The sequence below is a fragment of the Ptychodera flava genome, chromosome 14 (genome assembly GCF_041260155.1).
Source record: "Ptychodera flava strain L36383 chromosome 14, AS_Pfla_20210202, whole genome shotgun sequence".
Lineage (NCBI taxonomy): Eukaryota > Metazoa > Hemichordata > Enteropneusta > Ptychoderidae > Ptychodera > Ptychodera flava.
The window spans coordinates 17767974-17786759 of NC_091941.1; the positions used below are offsets into that span (position 1 = coordinate 17767974).

Sequence of the window (18786 nt, forward strand, 5' to 3'; positions counted from 1 at the left end):
AACGATAGGGAAGTGTGTATGTGTGCATGACAGATGTGTGTGTGTGCGAGCGCAAGTGTCGGGTGTATTTGTGTGTGTGTGTGTGTGTGTGTTTGAGAGAGAGAGAGAGAGAGAGAGAGAGAGAGAGAGAGAGAGAGAGAGTGATATCAGAATATTGAAAATCATTCTCATCAGCACATGAGGTCAACTTTAAATACAGAGTGATTCTGATCATCATTCAATACAGATAAAAATGGACTTAAAATAAGTGAAATAATGGCTATCACATTTGACAATTTAACCGTTTCACCGCAATGGTTTGGCCCAAACCCATTGTGACCAATGGTTAGGTTGGACCTCTTTACCAGGCATTGGGGTGAACAGGTTAATTGAATATCACCAGACGGTGTTTTGAGCATATATTAACAATTCAATGTCTTTTTTGTTTTGTGACAGGCTTACATCACGGCAGAAGAGCTGAGACGCGAGTTGCCACCAGACCAGGCTGAGTATTGTATAAGCAGAATGGCTCCGTATGGTGGTCCTGAAGCTGTACCCGGAGCGTTAGACTACATGTCCTTCTCAGCGTCACTTTATGGAGAATCAGACTTATAAGGAAATGAAAAACCCCGAAACAAGCCTACCTGTTAAAACCTGTAGCAAGTGGGACAATACCATCAAAAAGAACAATAGGGGAAGTCACTGGTAGCAAAATCAAGAACAATAAACTATTTAGTCGGTTCTGCTGTATGTCACATACTTGTCAGCAGTGAAAGTGCCATTCTGCAAATTTTTTTCAGAAAATGTATTTACATATTCTAGCAGAACTTACAACTACCAACCTACCGACCCAGATAAAAATCACTATTTTTCTGACTGAATTTTCATACATAGCAAGTGTAAACAGGTAGTATTTTTTATGTAATGAGAAAAAAAAACTCTGACTGGTGTGCTTGCTGTTATTTTCATTTGTTTTTTGGTTCACTTTGTTTTGGCAATTTTCATTGGGAAGCTTTCCAGTCTCTTACTGCCTTTCTATTTATGGGATGGTGACAGGGGGAAAAAAACAAGGAAAATCGAACAAAAAAAATCAAAGTATCAACAGCTGATCATGTGATCAGGTTCTCGATATCAGAAAAGTTTTGCTCAGACACATTTTGCTTCCTGTTTTTTGTTTGTTTGGTGTTCGGTTCCTCATCTTACATGTATGCCCGGGTACTTTGCTTGTACCATGATCTCTGAAATAAATACCTAAGGGAAAAATTTTTGTACCAAAAAGGAAATAAATAAATAAATTTATTTATTCATATATGAAAAAAATTATGTTCCCTATTCCAACTTGCGGCGTTGCAAAATGTGTGAACAAAAAAAAAAATGTTGAGATTGAGAACTTGATCAAAAAGAATGAAGGGGCATGGATTTCTTGACCACTGTCACCCTCCTCCCTCCCCCTTTTATAGTGTAAATGCAACCTACTAAATATTCAAAATACATAAATAAAGCCAGTATAACAGACAAACTTCATGGGGCTGTAAAAGAGACAACGCGTTCTGAGTTTTGAAAATAAAAGAACAGGAATTGTTGGAAGTGAGTGAGTTAGAGATGGCCTCCACAATTTGAAAAAAAAGTTCATAAAATGAAATGGTCCTGTGAAAGAAAAAACAAAGAAGACACCCAAGGAGAAATGAGATGACAATAACAAGACTTTTTCATGCTTGTATTTAAATTTTTTTAATTCTAGAAGTGATGTTGTAATTAGGTGGAATGTTTTGAAAAAAAAAAAATGAGTTTACACTAAAGAGAGAATGCCAACGACTAGAGGCTGTATAAAAGGGGGCAGAAATTCAAAGCCATAAAGAAATCGTTTATCAACAAAATTTAATCCCACATTTCTTATTGAACATGCCAGTGTGCTGTTGTCATTTTTTTACTGCAAATGGGGCTCTGAGATTTGGGGAAATACATTGTGGGCAGTACACTGTATGCAACTATTAAATGAACGTCGAACAAAAATAGCCAAAATTAAGAACAAGCTGTTTGTAATTACCTAATAAGCTTTTATATACACTAGTATAGGCAATATCATAACCAACAGAATAACATCCATTCTCTGAGGAAATCATCGGTATATCTAGAAATTGCTTCATCTGCTGGCCAATCATGTCGTCTTGTCGCAGATTTCCATTTTTTTATTCAGCATTACTACAGAAGGTGTATTTTGAACGATATTTTATACAATTTACAGAACCTGCATTGTAGAGTTGGTTTCGTACCGTTGTTGTCGTTGTTGTTGTTGATGTAGTGGTACCTCTTGTAGTTGTACACAGATTTACAGGTATACCTTAGACAGTATTATGAACTAAACCCCTCATGCTTCTCCACTGTCAGCCGCATGGAGGTAGATTTTATCCACCTCACCTCTTCCAAGAACTTCATGTAGAATGAAGATGTTGGAACAAATCCCACTCCAGATCCAAGCCTTTGTGGTTTGATCTTTTATTCACAGAACAATAGATGACGTTCAATCTAATGCAGTTTAGAGGGGAGACGTCATCAGCCGATATGTTAGCAACTGTCGTAAATGTAAAATAGTGGATTTAATGAACAGCATTTCTGTCAATACAAGAATTAGGATAGTTAGCCATCAGAAAAATTAGGTGAAACTTTTTTTATCTGGATTGTGCAGTGTAATATTTGCAAACAATATTGTAACCCATTAATTAACTTAATATGGTATCCAATTGTGTATGATGATTATAATGAAAAATTTGAGCGCATATTGTCTGGCTTCAATTCTTGCATGTACCACAGTAATTTTTGTTTTTTCATACCAATATCTTGAATTATGTACCAGATGCTGCTATAATATGTATTTGCATTTGCTGGAAGGATTCTTTTTCCTATTTTTTTTATGGAAGATTATTTTTTGTTATAACACTGCATACCATGCGAAAATTTCAAGCTGGCATTTCTGTGGCATGCTGTTCATGGTAGAGGTAAGGCATGTGGTGCCGTGGTTTATTAAATGTAGTTTCAATTTGTAAATGAAAAAAATTGTAAAAAGTTGAAAAAAATGCTAAGGTAAGACTGTCTTGCCTTTTTCAGTGATGCTAACAATTTTTTGAGTTCGCTTATTTTTTATTTTAGGGAAATAGTGCCTTTTAGATGACTTAGAGCCATTTGGATCAATCTGATAGATACTCCAGTAGTTGTGCAGGAATTAGATATCAAAAGTTTTGGTTTTCTACAGGTAGTAGTCAAAATTCCGTGATAAGCCCGGCTGTGGTTAAGTCGTTTCTTAGGCAGTCACATGTGAACGTGTATCAATCCCATCAGTGGTATGTTGTTGTAAAGAACGCTTCCCGAGACAAATACTTCATCACAATTTTTCAAAATCCACCAAAAGTACAAGAGCAACATGAACATTGTAATCCTACAGTTACGTACATCTATGCAGTTTGTATTCATTTTATTGGTGTTCAAACTTCTCTGTCAACACATCCTATCAGGTGCTCTTGTGCGGGGCTCCGCTGCAAGTAAAACACTCACTCACAAAGCATAGGTACCGGGTATCTAAGCCAAACCTCTTTGTTAGAATAGCTTACCTTTTCTAAAATGTATATTAGGAAATCTCTGCTGTATGCAAACGTTTTATGCCAACTTACATATGTAGAGCGATGTATTGAACAACAGAACAAAAACTGAGCAACTCATTAAACCGGTTGCTTGAAATTTATCAAGCTGCTTTGCTTTCTCACGCCTTCTCATCACATGTATTTGACAGAAATGGTTAATAAAAAAGACGGAAATTTTCACATTTGTTTCTTGTCATTATGAAGGGGACGTGGGGGTAGTTTCAAGAGCAGGGATGTGGCAGGAATGACATAGGACAGGATATGAGAGGAAGTCGGTCTGTAGAATATCATCTGTACTGAATCTGCGGTTGATGGGCAAAAGTGTTTTGAATAGAGACAAAACTGAGAAATTACTTACAGTAGCTGTCTTTCTTTTTATTTAATTGTATCATGACAGTCAATTGTTAAATAAAATATCCACATATAACTAGCTTCCTGCTCCCTGAGTGTCCTGCTCGGCACAACTACAGCTGATTCATAGCCTCATAAAAACAAAGGCAACTATTGATCTGTCGTTGGGGACGCCATCACTGTCCAAGAAAAGCTGTCATGTCATCACTTTAGTTGATTTGTTAAAAATGATCTGTGTGTTCATAAAATTTACAAATTTACAGTAAACAAAGTGAAAGGTACAACAAAATATTAACATACCTTTTTTACAAATATCATCCAATATTTTTACAACTAAGTAATTCTAAACTGTTTTGTGACTGTTAAAATATATTTCTTCAGCCTTTAGCTAACTCCTGTTCCATGAACTTTCAAAAATACAATCTCAGACTTGAAGACAACTTATTTAAGAAACTGTCATAACAACAATACTATAAAACATTTTCTACAGCTTGAAATCTATTTTGAGAAAAAAACAAGGGATTGAGATCCATACTCTTTGTATAAAAGTTATACAGAAATCTCTTGATTTAAAATGATTATCTTTGGGTGCTTAGGTTAATGAGCTGTCACTTACGTTAATGAGTTCCTTAGATATCTGAAATACAAAACTATTTTCATAAGGCGAGTCATGATTTCAACAATCACTCATAAAGTGTCCTTGCTCTATAAAATATTTTCAGCCGATGTTACATGTAATTTGGTGTTCTGACCTTCAGTTGATCAGCTTTTTTAAATTTTAACTTATTTACCTAAAAAATTGTTTGTCCATGAAATATATATTGACTTTTGATGTTATGAACTCTGACATTAAGTATTATACACTACAAATATGGCACAGCCTGAATATACAATTTGGCATTTACTGCAGTAAGCGTAGTACCTATATCTGGTTCATTTACATTCACACTGCTAAAACAAAGACTGTACAACATTTTTCTATTATTTAGGCAAAATATACAGATCTCTCCAAGCTTAGTTACCCTGTTTGAATTGCCTTTGAACCGTAATGTTTGGAGGAAAACTTTACAGAGAAAGGGTTCAAAGTCAAGATCGCTGTTTGAAACACAGCTATTTTAACAATAATTATACAGATACATTTTCAAAAAATATTTTCAGTTTTGAATGATATGTGAGTGAGACTGGAGCCTAAACAAGTGGAGTCTGGAGTGAGACTGGTATAGCCAAGCATTAGCAAGTCAGCATTGCAGACAAGACTTTACCTCCAAACCCTACTGCAAGTTTAATAACTTGTAAACTTTACAAGATCACTGTCTACAGTAATGAAGTAGAGCAAATGCTACAATTCAGAGTGGCTCAGCTCTGCCTGTAACACAATACCTTTCACCATAGATTGGTTGTCTCCATAACGTCCACAAAGATATCTTTTACTGGTTGAGTGTCATCATACACTTTGAAAAGAAGGTCTGCAACACCTCTGTAGAGTTGTTTCAAGTTTTGACGGCATCACATTTCAAATAAATTCAAAAGTGAAAATCAGAGGCACACAGTCATGGAAGTCTTTAGATTTACAGTTTGATGTTTGAACTCAGTCCTTGAAGAGAATCGTGACAGTTAAACCTCATTTGACCTTTCACCCTATCTTTCCTTTTCTAGATTTAAAACTTTGCCTAGAAACAAAGGCATGTGGCCAAACCATGGTACTGAAAGGGTTATTAAGAGTGTTTAGATCTGATCAAAATCATGAAACAAATTTACATGTTCACTGACAGATAGTGTAATATGCTATGCAAACATTATGTTCACAATTGCACGTCACTTCCCCCCCCACCACCATGGTTTGACCCAAACCCATTGTTATCAATGGCGAGTGTAGACCTATTTACAAGGAATTGGGATAAATAGTTTAAAGAGCATCTCTTGATGGTTGGTCTGTCATTTCTTGTACCGATTTCTCTCACTTTTCCTCCATTAATTTTTGAAAGACGTTGCCTGTTGCTATCTGTCTAGGCTTTGTTTACTCTGCTTATAAATACTGATTTCTATTTTTATGATACATAAAACACAAGTTATGAATAACCTGAGGTTCAGCTCATCGACACTGTGTCATGCATGTATAAACTATGCACTGGTAACATGAAAACACTTTTTACACTTTTAAAAGACTAGCTCCTCACTCCTCATCAAGTAGAAGTGTGTGTATCAGGTTTTCATAATCTGCAAAACACTAAAAGTAGCCATACCAAGTTACAATTTCTGTTCCATCATGATCATCACATCTGATCAGAATCCTTCAAGGTCAAGTTCCTTCCTATGTTTTTGCACATCGCTGTATTTCCTAGTGATTCTGTCCATCAGGGAGAAGCCCACGCTGGATGCAAACATCTTGGCAATGCTGTCATGTCCTGCTTTGACAGCTAAATCATAGGCCGTCATTCCCTTGTAGTTCTGGATCTGAGGATTTGCCTTGCACTCTAGGAGTACTTGGATAGCTCTCTTGGCCTTGGGTCCTCTCAGCACAGCTTCATGCAACACAGTGTTGTCCCTCCTGTGGCAACAAGGCAAAGGGACAGGTAGAGAGTTGTCAAAAACATACAAGTTTGTACTTGTGGTAATATTTACAGTGTATGGACCCCATCAAGACCCCAACTTACGCCAATGTATCCTTTTGAACATGTGTACAGTAACAATGGAAAAAGTCCCCTATGATCAATGTGAAAAAAGACAATGAGCAAGAAAGATATTAAAGATTTGTGATATGAATGCAATGAAATCACCTTTAGAGTGTTTCAGCTTTTAATTTTTAGATCAAGTTTTTTAACACAAGTATGTCACATACAAGTTTCCTAACACAGTCAGAAATGATGTTACATATGTTTAATTTCAAAAACACTCCAACAAAATGTGAATCTGGCTTGGCTAAGACACCAAAGAAACACAAAAGTAAACAGCAGACAAGACTGTACAGTTAAAATGTGAAAGTTTATATTTCTGAAGTTTCAGAAATGACTTTTCTTTTCACGCTCTATGCTAATAATATGTCAAACTTTGCAAGCGTTGAGGAATGACAGATAGTTTGGCCATAGTCATAAGGTACTAAACAGTCTACCAAGAAAGGTTGACAGAAATCAAAAGCCACACTACACATGACAAACGGTAGGTACATGTACTTACGGTCCAAACTTGGCATTTATCTTGGCATCAGCTTCCACAAGTACTGGTATACAATCAGTATGTGAATTGAGAACTGCTAATGCTAGGGCTGGATATCCGTCATTGTTCTTGACGTTTGGATCAGCACCCTGTGAATATTGGGGGAAAAAGTCAGCATACATAGAAAATGTTAGTATCTTGAAATGGTAAGCTATGAAGACTGTAAAGGTTTTCTATTCGACTGCTAACATGATAACATTCTTCAATTTTGAAAGACTACATACTATTCTAATGTTGAAGGGTAAAATGGCCTTTTTTCGGTTTTTTTTCACCAGGTACATCCATCACTGTTGTAAATTTCTATGAATAATATTTGCTGGACAAAATGAAATTGATGGATTCATTTGCTCTCACTGACTGATTACAGATTGGCTTTTGCATCCATATCACAGAAACTGGCTGTGGCTCCAGATGATGGACAAACTCTGCTAAAGACACCCTCAGATCAAAGACTGGGACACAGAGTGAACGGAAATTTCTAAAATTTACCAGGTATCTGTCCACTGAACCTGTTTCCCCAAAACAAAGTTTCTATGAAGAGAAACATTTACCAATATTCCTGAATACTATCAGCTGTTATGATAATGGTGGCACTATATCCAACTATTCTATATTGTACACTTCAGTTACAATCAAGAAAAATACCGCAATTATACGGTGTCGCTCAAATTTGATCAGAATTGGTATATACGGTACCAGTGTGGGTTACCAATGATCAACAATAAATGTTGTTTCTATCTGTTCAGTGGAGGAAAATTCTACGTTGATGTTATGACAATGATTTCTGCACAGTACAACCAGAAAAACAACAAGAAATATTTAAACCAGAAAAACAAGAATGACAAAAGTAATTAAGGTCTAACTTTAGGTACTGGAGGTCAACTTTAGCAACATGCATAGCAGAAACAAGCCCCTCTTAGTTTAGTATAGACGGTCTTCCCCCATCTACTGTCTATGGTTGCAGCTGGTCTGTTAATATGTAACAGTTCATAAACAATGACAGGAAATGAGTCAAGATCAGTGGAGTTGGCCTGTTTCTTACTGGTATGCCATCACTCCTGCACATTTGCAGGATTTCCCTTTTTCTTACCTCATTTGCACATTTTTGACACTGATGTGTTCATTTGAACAAATTCACATCTCAACCCCTGCATCTACCTGTACACCAAATACTGAGATGGTAGCTTTGGCGGTATGGGAGCCTTTGTGTGTGACGGACATACATCTGCACATACCCACAAATATACAGACATGCAAATCAGATGCAAATGAACTGATTTAGCTTTATACGATAACCTCACATTGGTATACCAAATGTGAGCTAACAAAATGTGTCTTGAAAAGGGTGTATTTATGCACACCAGTGGTGCAATGTTCTTAAAAGTCATCTATGTGTCATTTATACATTTGAATATGAAATCATTGATATTATTTCATTTCTTCTTGATTAAACTTTAGATAGCTTGGTTTTAAGTTGTGGATACATTTTGAGTCGGAGCAGAAATGAGCACAGTCAAACTCGTACCTCATCTAGCAAATGCTGCACTTCTTCAGGTCTACCGTCGGCTGACGGTCCCAATTCTTTCAGTAAAAGTCTTTCCTCTGGCTGTACATGTCAAAAAAATGGTAAACAACTTTGATTAACAGCAACAATCAAGAGTAAGCATTAGATGGCTTCAAAAATCTGAAATTCACAAACATCAGAATTTATGTTTCTGAGTGTTCAAGTTAATGACAACATGCTAATTAACATTGATGGAAATTTTTCTTCCTGTTCACAAATCTTTAAATGAAAATTCATGAAATAATTTATTTTTTACATCAAAACTGATAAGTTCCAATGTCATGAGATATTTTTGCCTGTTATCATTTCACTTTATCATTCTCTTTCCTGTTTATTTTCTGTGTATCTTATATTAAGCCATCTGTTTGTAAATCTGTGAACATATTGTTGAAATTTTTTTCAGTGTGATAGCTGTCCAACTTACTGCAAGTTTTTCTTCATGACTTCTTTCCCTCTCTTCCGATGCATGCCTCTTCCTCACACTGACAACAGGTCTTCTCTTGTTTCTCCGAGTCACTTTCCTCCTTGGCTTTTGGTGTGAATCTGTTGACCCTGTCACATTTGAAGAATAAAATAACATATTTGTCGTAGGAAATGGAAGTACTGACTTGATTTCAAATTTGAACAAATTGAACTTTTACTAAGAGATTATATATAGTCTAGTCTAGCAACACTCATTTTATCTTTTGATATATTATATATATATATATATATATATATATATAATATATATATATATATATATATATATATATAGATAGATAGATAGATAGATATATATTATATATTCTTCTTTGTTTTAACCCTTTCAGGCCTAACTTTCTTAGGCTACCCCTATATATAGGGGTTTAGACCTGAATGGATTAAACACATATCTGAACACTAGCTCAAAATAACTTCAGTAGAGCTCCACTAGGTCAATCAATTTGCCTATTGTACACATATTAACAGAAGACCCTGTGAGATTAATATATATAAGTTGCGTCAATACATCCGTGATAATGGCTCTGAACAGGCGATATCAATGTTAGTGTTCATGGATAATTTGATCTTGTTATCCGTCCTTTGATTGGTCACTTTTGCCCTCTGAACTCAACGGCTTGAGTGAGACATGGAAAAGCACTCTACAGTTATAACAGTATGACCATACACTTACGGACACTGTAAACACTGCCATCATCACTGTGGTATTCCCGTTCTCTGGTAGCAAATAACCTCGGTACTGTAGGTGGGAAATAGAAAAAAAAGAAACTTGCTGATAAAATTTTGTATGACATGCCATCAGAGTTATCTAAGAAAAACTTCTGAAGGCTCTACAATCAATTATAAAATGTCTGAGTTTAGAAGGACACGCAGTAAAAATATGATTCAAGTAAAAACCAACCCTACAGTTATTCCACATTCTGACCTTTAACCTCATTCCAATTGCGTATAACATTCCCAATCATGGAATATCAACATTGTGTTTAACATTCCTCATCACGGAATATCCCAAGTTGAAATAATTCTAGGTATATGGGGAGGGCACTCCTATAGGAAGTCTTGCCTGTGTCTGTCGTACATATCTTCACACTTGATACAAACCCCCGGAATTAAATATTTGCATCAAGTTTTGAGTGTTCATAATCTCCAAGAAATATTTCAGTAATGTGAATTTGTTTATGATGCACATGTATATCTAACAAGTTTAGACTTAAGTGTTTATAATACTTAATATGGAATTGCAAAAAAGGCATCTTTCATTAAGATCGGCTTACCTGTCCCACCAGGGTGTTTGTGTGTATTGCAGGGCCTGCTGACAACGTTGTCTGGGGTATGTACTTTTCTGAAAGTCACTGTGATGCTAAACTCATCTCTTTCATCCTCAACAGCTGCACCAATGATCTGTGAGGTTAGAGAAATAGACATGATTTGAATCACATGCTGGTATTGATTGCCTTCAATGCATCATCAGGTCTCTTGGAATCATGATTTAGGTACAACCCCATCATCAGATTCCTCTTTAACACCTTTACAAGCTACTGCACACTTGGTCAAGTTTACAGAAGAAAAATATCAAAAAGCTGAAGCCCTCCAACCTGAAATATCAAAATGTGTACGTGCAATCTTGCCTTTGAAATCAATGAATCTAGGATATGTCTGTACACGTCATTCAAATAGCAGAAGGATCATCAAGTGTTTGGTTCCTACAACTTGTATGAACTGTAACATAGTTTCATGCAAATTCATGAAAAAACTGCTCATTTAACTGACCATTCTCCATACTGATAGTTACAACTTTTGCATTTTTTTGTACCTCAAAATTTTGGCCTATTGCCAGTTTCACTCTTCAAATCTGAAAATAAGGCCATGGGTCAGGTGCGATGCTGTAGAAATTCCTTCCGCACTTTGAAGTTTTAATCATAGAAAATCCTCTGTCATAGGTTTACAATAGAGGGATACAGCCATTCTAACAGAAGAATAGAGATAGATATTGAATTTTGGTAGGACGGATTGGAAGAGGATTAATTACATTCAACTCATATTACGTTTTGTCAGCAAGAATATTTTGAGAAATGATGACTTTATCATGCTGATAGACAGTTCATTCTGATTTCTCTGAATTCTTTTAACAACAATGGTATCTGTCAACTACAACATCCATCAAGCTTAGCAACACAATTACAAAGTCAGACAACTAGAATCAAAGTCACAAAATGAGTTGATTGGCAATATACGGTAGTGTAGCTTACTCGTGTTAACTTAGGCTCAGCAATGGCCGCCCTGAATTCTGCGTTCTCCTCTGTGAATGCCTTGATATGCCCACAAATGTGTGTGACTTGCTTCTGCCAAAATCCTGCAAGACAAAAGGCAAGGCATATCAAAGAGTTTTGAATTATACTCAGAAGGGCAAGAGTCAGGTACTAAGATTTATCACAATCAATTCAAACTACAGCAATTTAAAGTATAATACAGCCCAAAGGAAAAAAGTCACAAGTCACATACTTGACTATTGAGATGGGTTTTGAGATAGGCAACAGTGGTCAGGATGAAGAAATTTGATGTAGCTTGCATTAAGGCACTGATTTTTCACAAAAAATAACTCCTATTATTGCATGGTGTGGTCAGAGTGAGACAACTGAACAATGACATACCTCTACCCACACTCACATCTTCCAGCTGAGGTTTCTCGGCTTCTTTGATCCGCCTCAGCTCTTGACGCAACCTGTTCAACTCCTCCACCTCTGACCTCATCCGATATACTTGTTCTGGTGTTGGGAAGACTAGTCCCGTGGTCTGGGTGCCGATGGACTGTTTCTCAAAGGTGTGCAGCGGTAAAGCAATTGGGCCTTCCCATGACTGCACTGGAGCAGGGGCCTAGTCAAAATAAAGAGCAAGAATCAGAAATTGAAGTGAATATCGGTGAAACTATACAAGTTTATGTGTGAAAAACAAAGTAATATTGTTGTTCTGTTTTGGAATACAATAAGAGTTGTTTTCACTGTTCAGCATCAAACTATTAAAAAGTAAAGCACCTAACAGTTAAGGTAGAATGCGTCTCGGGGATAGATATTTGGGCTCTAAATTTCTTTTAATACTGTTCTGGTCTACCACTTGTAGGGGCTCATTTTAATGCTCTTGGTGTGAGAAAAATTTTCACCCCAAAGGTTTTTCGAAAATTGAAAATAACATTTTCCCCTACAGACCATGGCCATTTTGAATTTCAAATATCAATAGCTGTTCGGCAATTTATCACCAAACTTTGCATTGTGACCCCTGACTTTATTTCTTGATCTGGTAAGAGAATGGGTGAAAGTTTCATTTAGGAATGTTTCAGCAGCAGTTTAAAACCTCCACTTTCAAGATGCATACTACCTTAACATCACTTTTGTGATCTACTTTAGAATCTGCGTTCTGGATCAAGTTGACCCTGCAAAGAAGGGGGTTATGGCAATTGCAAATGGTTAACCACAAGCCACTACTTGAAAGTCAGTGATGCGGGACAACCCCCTGAAACCTGACACGACCACAGGCTTACGGAACGTTTCCTAGATCGTCGTCGGATGGGAAGTGACGGCCACCGCACTGTGAGGCCGAAGGCCGAACCTCGTACTGTATAACAATACAAGTATGACGCGGAAAAATCGACCGGTGGCCCGAAACAAACGAAATAAAGCATCTACCTCAAAAAAATTACATCGACCAGTCGGAAATACCTTCAAACTTTCAAATCTTTACTCTGGTTACAGCATTTCTTTCAAATCTGCCAGTTATGGGCGATAATTAACTGTCGGCGACTACTCGCACTTGCATTGCCACTTCGCCATTTTGAATAGCTTTTTTACTCCCAAAAGCCTTGCAAGTGGAAGAGTGACCCCGTGACCCACAACCTCTAAATTCAACGTTAACCGTTAGGTAAATTTTATACTGTCAGTGAAACAACTTCAGCTATCTGGCAACAAGGCAATCAACGCAAACGATGGAAAAGTTTATGCTTGTGAATCCCGCCATCTGACATTTGTAAACAAACTCTTCACAGGTCACTCGTCACTCGCAAAGGCTTTGGGAGTAAAAAAGCTATTCAAAATGGCGAAGTGGCAATGCAAGTGCGAGTAGTCGCCGGACAGTTAATTATCGCCCATAACTGGCAGATTTGAAAGAAATGCTGTAACCAGAGTAAAGATTTGAAAGTTTGAAGGTATTTCCGACTGGTCGATGTAATTTTTTTGAGGGTAGATGCTTTATTTCGTTTGTTTCGGGCCACCGGTCGATTTTTCCGCGTCATACCTTGTATTGTTATACAGTACGAGGTTCGGCCTTCGGCCTCACAGTGCGGTGGCCGTCACTTCCCATCCGACGACGATCTAGGAAACGTTCCGTAAGCCTGTGAAACCTGACACGACATTGTACACAGTATAGCAGGTGTCCTTGTAGCCAATGGCTGTCCAGATGAAAGGATGAGCAGCCAACCAAATCTGTGTTCTTTTTTTTTTGCCACTGGCTTGTCTGTTGAAATAGGGCAGGTACAGTGGTGGCAAACTTGCATTCAATTGACGACTGAAACTAAGTGAATTATGTCAGAAAGATAAAATCACTGCATCATATTCTTTTCATGATGCATAATTCCAGTTTTAATGTTTGAAATGTCACCATAGGTCACAACAGGATAAACCAGAGCACCACATACATCCTGTTTTTCATGGCATTAATCTGATATATTATCAAGTACCAGGAAATAGTTAACATATGGGCATTTCTTATACAATGTGTGACATGTTTCAGTTTGATTGAATGCTTATACAGAAAAAATACCCATTTTTCATCGCTGGAGCTTATGACCCAGGTTATAATTTTAACATGTTGAAAATTTTACACGAGAGCACTAATGGGCTTTTGTCTATTTATCACCATTAAAAATACATCATGACAAACATAGACATAATCTAAATTCACTTTCCTGTGAAAGTCAGTCTCAAATAAAATAAAAAATCTCGAGGCATATTAATTTACTCATGTGGCATACATGAGAAACCATGGTAGCAGCATGTACACAACACAAAAAGCATTCGTGATGTATATCCACTTGATTTCACCCACACAACAGCTCTGCCTAGGTAAAAGTTGATAAGCTTGGCTTCAAAAAAACAAACCTTTGTGAAATCAACCGACAAATTTTTCCATCAAAAAATTTTACACTGGAGTGCCTCATCTCATATTCTGTTCAGGAAAAGTATTGTATTTTCTTTATTTCAATATGAATTTTTTTACAGACACCATACTTCTACGACATCCACAATTCATCATGTACGCTTCATTGATTTCATTCAATTTTGCCAAGGCAACTTACACGAGATGTTTCTCCTACTTCACAGCGGATATGTGCATTGATCTCTACTGAAACTCCAATCATCACTAACACAGTGTGGTATTACAACAGATATTGATTTCTGTCACCCACACAAAAGCGTATCATGTGGCATTTCTCATGAAGCTTACTTTCTCTGATCGCCTATGAACAATTCAGTGCAATGAACTTTGTAAATTCAAACTACATATTTTACTGAAATTCATGTCTTGTATGGTCATACTGGAGGACTTTTTTAAATACCAACATACAAACCTATTAAATGATCAACTTATATGGGCAAAGGATTCTTCCACTGCAAACACCCTCTCCCCCCCCACACACACACAGTGTATAAATGGTGAAGTTATATGTATTTTTAACAATAATTTCTTGTTAAAAGATAAAATGTAATCTTTCATAGGCTTTTCAATGCATCCAGTTAAAAATAGTACTCAAAATGCACAGTAATACACACTCATCTGTTTTGCATTTCCTGTTCTACGTTCACTGAAGAAATAAATTTGAATCTTTCATATTTGTTCATTTGGCCCCATCTTTTTCGTGGATTGAAATCACAACAAGCACAGTGTCATCCAATGATTTCTTGCCTGTATAGACTAACAAAGCAATATCAGCTACATGTATCTAATTTCACTAACACTGCTCTGACCAAAATGTAGACACCAATGCAAAGCTTTCCTGTCTACAGAAATCGGGGGTGGGGGTGGTATGTACACCAGTCTATTGGTCAGTATTATTCACAAATTGATGTTGTTACATACGATTGATAATAGATAAAGATGAATGAATAAAAGTCTGTTTGTGCTCATCAGTCACATAACACAAGTAGTCTGTGCACACAAGTGATCTTGAATCGATCCCACTCCCGCCCTCGATTTCTGTGGACAGGAAAGCTTTGCATTGGTGTCTACATTTGGTCAGAGCAGTGTTAGTGAAATTAGATACATGTAGTTGATATTGCTTTGTCATTATACAGTATAGACTGTACAGTGGAAAATTGTCCATATCAAAATCTACTGTAAAACCTTATTGATTCAAAATCACTTATGTGCACAGACTACTTGTGTTCTGTGACTGATGAGCACAAACAGACTTTTATTCATTTCATCTTTATCTATTATCAATCGTATGTAACAACATCACTTTGTGAATTAGGATCATCTGATATACATTTCTCTCTCACAAGGAATGCACACACTTTTTACCTCCAGGTGATACTAAAACATTAATGCATCTGGGACTTAAAGATGGATTACATCCATGGTAGTTCTTAATAAAATGCAAAAATTTTAATTAAAAAATGCTTTTAATGTAAACTGGTGCATGCATATATCATTAGATGCAATGCAGCATCTATAAATGCCCTGAAGACAATAATGAGAAACTAAAATATGGTGATATATAAAAGTGTACTGACCATAGATGTTTGTGTTGATGTTTGGAATGGTCTGCCATTGATCCAATACTGGGGATCTGCCACAGTCTTCCTGCTGGGGTACTCTGATGACATCACCACTTGTTTGCTGTGGAGGAGGGAGATAGTAAAAATACTGAATTATAGATATTATGCGGCTGATGAGTCTTATCAACCGGAGACATGGAGGCTTTGATAAGAAAGGAAATCTATTTTCAAATGTTGGTGTAGGTTTTTGGTTTCTTTATTGTTGACGGTCGTTGAAAGATAAAAATTCATCACCTTTATTATTCAAAAACAATTTTTTTTCCCGGAATTGAAAATTTTATTTCAGGATCACAAAATAGGATGAGATAAATAATCTTAAACTATTCATATGCATTTATTGTTTACGAAATTTGGATTTAATGTTCCCTACATGATTACATAATTTACACAAGATAACCTTATACCGAGCAAGATAACCTCTGTGCAGTATGTAAATTCATTACATTCTCTGGACACTTCCTTACACTAGTAATATGATATTCAAATGTACCAATCAGATAATGCTTTATCTCATGACAACTGATATAATATCGCATTACATTTTCTGAAAGTTGCTTTGCAAAGGCCAAAGGTCAATTTAAATACAAGCTTGTTCACCATGAATATTCACGTTTATTATCTCTCAATTGATATGATTAGATAACCGTTGCCCTGGCTGTAATTTGTCAGCATTCTAGTATTACCTGTACTAGAAGCTAGTAAGCGGTAATCAATCTACAACTGAACACAACATATTTTCTTGAAAAAAGAATACACATTTCGTAGTACTATGCCAATCAGAAATATGTAACGATCATTAACTAAAATCTCTAATTCATCTACAAGAAAATCTACTACCAAAAATTGTCATAATTCATTAATCAAGATACAAGTGAGTTCAGGTGATCTGGGAGACAATAAAATATCTAAATTGTCAAATCCATGTGAATATGATTCACTGTATGTCTTCACTGAGTAGTAAATCCGCAGGTAGAGTGGAAATTGATCCCTTGATTCATTTTTATCTTCTAAAATGCAAATGAGGGCAAAAACTTTGTCTTAACACATACTTCAAAAAATCTCTGTCCATTGGCCCCATGCCAGTGGTTGGATAAACAGGTACAGCAATTGTGTTACTGACTGGAGCCTGCAAGAAAGAGTAAAGTATGGGTTAAAAATTATACATTGCCTCTTTTTGTCAGGAGACATCTCACATCATTTCATGAGGAAGCTAGTCCAAGTTTCCACTGAAAAATCAGGAACATTTCTGAGTCAATAGAGTCATGTCCCTGCATGTATTTGGTATGTAGTGACATGGAACAGCAGTTAAGGACGGCAGTTGCGTTATGAAAAACGGCTCAACCCTTTTCATGATGAATTTGTTGGAAAATGCAACATTTTCAGTGGGGAGCTTTTTGAAACTTTGGTTGAAAACAAGAATGATGTAATACATAATGTGTGTTTGGCAACCATCAGACATATACATGTATCTTTGTGGTTCCATTGCAATGTGGTACCCAGCTGAGCAAGTCAATAAAATCAGCACACACCTGTCCGATGCTATCGTAGCCGTTGTGCATTGGTGTTGAGTGGAAACCAGAGTCAGCTGTTCTACCCTGAGTAGATTCGTGGAGATGCAGTCTGTGTATGTCAAGTGCAAGATCAGAGGACCTCCTCAGCACTGGAGACGGCGATCTTGACCTTGGCCTGCCTATTAACACCGGCGGAGACCGAGACCTGGGCCTGATAGAACTCTGCAATGTGCAACAAGATGCAGATGTAAGAAAGATGACATTCTCAATAAAGTACTTAGAGGGTAGTGGCCTCAACCCCTTTTGTAATATAATTTTTGTATGTTGACCTATAAAGAAGATATAATCCATTAATTATACATGACCATTATCTTTATTAATATGGGAATTGGAAACAATGCAATCATAAATTAATTCTTAGGAAAAAAACTACTACAAGTAACATCCTTGAACAGTTATTTTTAGCAGTTGTCTGGGAGTACCACAGAGGACAATACCTTGTTATATGCAAATTGAAAGTTTCTGTCGTTATCTTCCAAATTTCTGTAATTTTCCATTTCTGGTATGGCAACAGCAGGGTCCACTTGAAATGTCTTTGTAACAATCTGACTCTCATGCAGACCATTTCTGAGACAAAAATAGAAGGAAATATTATGACATTATGAAATTTTACATATTTTTAACATGATGTCTTTCTTTGATCAATTTAGTTCATAGTCTAGGGTGCTGTTTTGTTTTTCTATGAGAAGAAAATTCACAACATTTTGAATGCTGCAATACTGTAAATTTAGCAAAATATGTGAACATTAAAAAACAAGCACATGCAAACCTACACTCACAGACAAATCATTTGAACAAACAAACAAATACATACATACGTACGTATGTACGTACGTACATACATGTACATACATACATATACATACATACATAAATGCATACTTGCACACATATACACATACATACATATACACTTACAAAGACAGACAGACAGACACACTCACACTTAAATACATAGAGACAGACAAAAGACACATCATACTATCCTAATGCTGCCTGTTGCCGTTTACGACAAAAGTTAACTGACAAGGCCATCAATATTTTTATTAGAGTCATTACAGGCTCGTCATCTCTCACTTAAAATATGCCAATCATTTTTCCATCTCCTCCATTTTTGTCTGCCAGTTTCCATTCAACCTTTCTAGTCCATTGCTTGTTACTAT

General features: G+C 36.5%; 2 protein-coding genes across 2 annotated transcripts in view; one reads left to right on the forward strand and one right to left on the reverse strand.

Moving 5' to 3' along the window:
• The window catches only part of LOC139149588 (alpha-actinin-like), a 59976-nt gene extending 56184 nt beyond the window's left edge, over nucleotides 1–3792 (forward strand). Inside the window, exon 20 of the mRNA XM_070721415.1 lies at nucleotides 436–3792. Within this exon, the coding sequence (XP_070577516.1) occupies nucleotides 436–594 (159 nt within the window). The 3' untranslated portion in view covers nucleotides 595–3792. The remainder of the gene's footprint in view (nucleotides 1–435) is intronic.
• LOC139149589 (double zinc ribbon and ankyrin repeat-containing protein 1-like) overlaps nucleotides 3380–18786 on the reverse strand; it is a 28365-nt gene continuing 12958 nt past the window's right edge. The window contains exons 4-15 of the mRNA XM_070721416.1: nucleotides 18061–18190; nucleotides 17582–17785; nucleotides 17102–17178; nucleotides 16008–16113; nucleotides 11877–12099; nucleotides 11475–11578; nucleotides 10500–10626; nucleotides 9899–9964; nucleotides 9167–9294; nucleotides 8704–8784; nucleotides 7140–7267; nucleotides 3380–6513 (exon numbers count right to left, since the gene is read on the reverse strand). Of these exons, the coding sequence (XP_070577517.1) occupies nucleotides 6249–6513; nucleotides 7140–7267; nucleotides 8704–8784; nucleotides 9167–9294; nucleotides 9899–9964; nucleotides 10500–10626; nucleotides 11475–11578; nucleotides 11877–12099; nucleotides 16008–16113; nucleotides 17102–17178; nucleotides 17582–17785; nucleotides 18061–18190 (1639 nt within the window). The 3' untranslated portion in view covers nucleotides 3380–6248. The remainder of the gene's footprint in view (nucleotides 6514–7139; nucleotides 7268–8703; nucleotides 8785–9166; nucleotides 9295–9898; nucleotides 9965–10499; nucleotides 10627–11474; nucleotides 11579–11876; nucleotides 12100–16007; nucleotides 16114–17101; nucleotides 17179–17581; nucleotides 17786–18060; nucleotides 18191–18786) is intronic.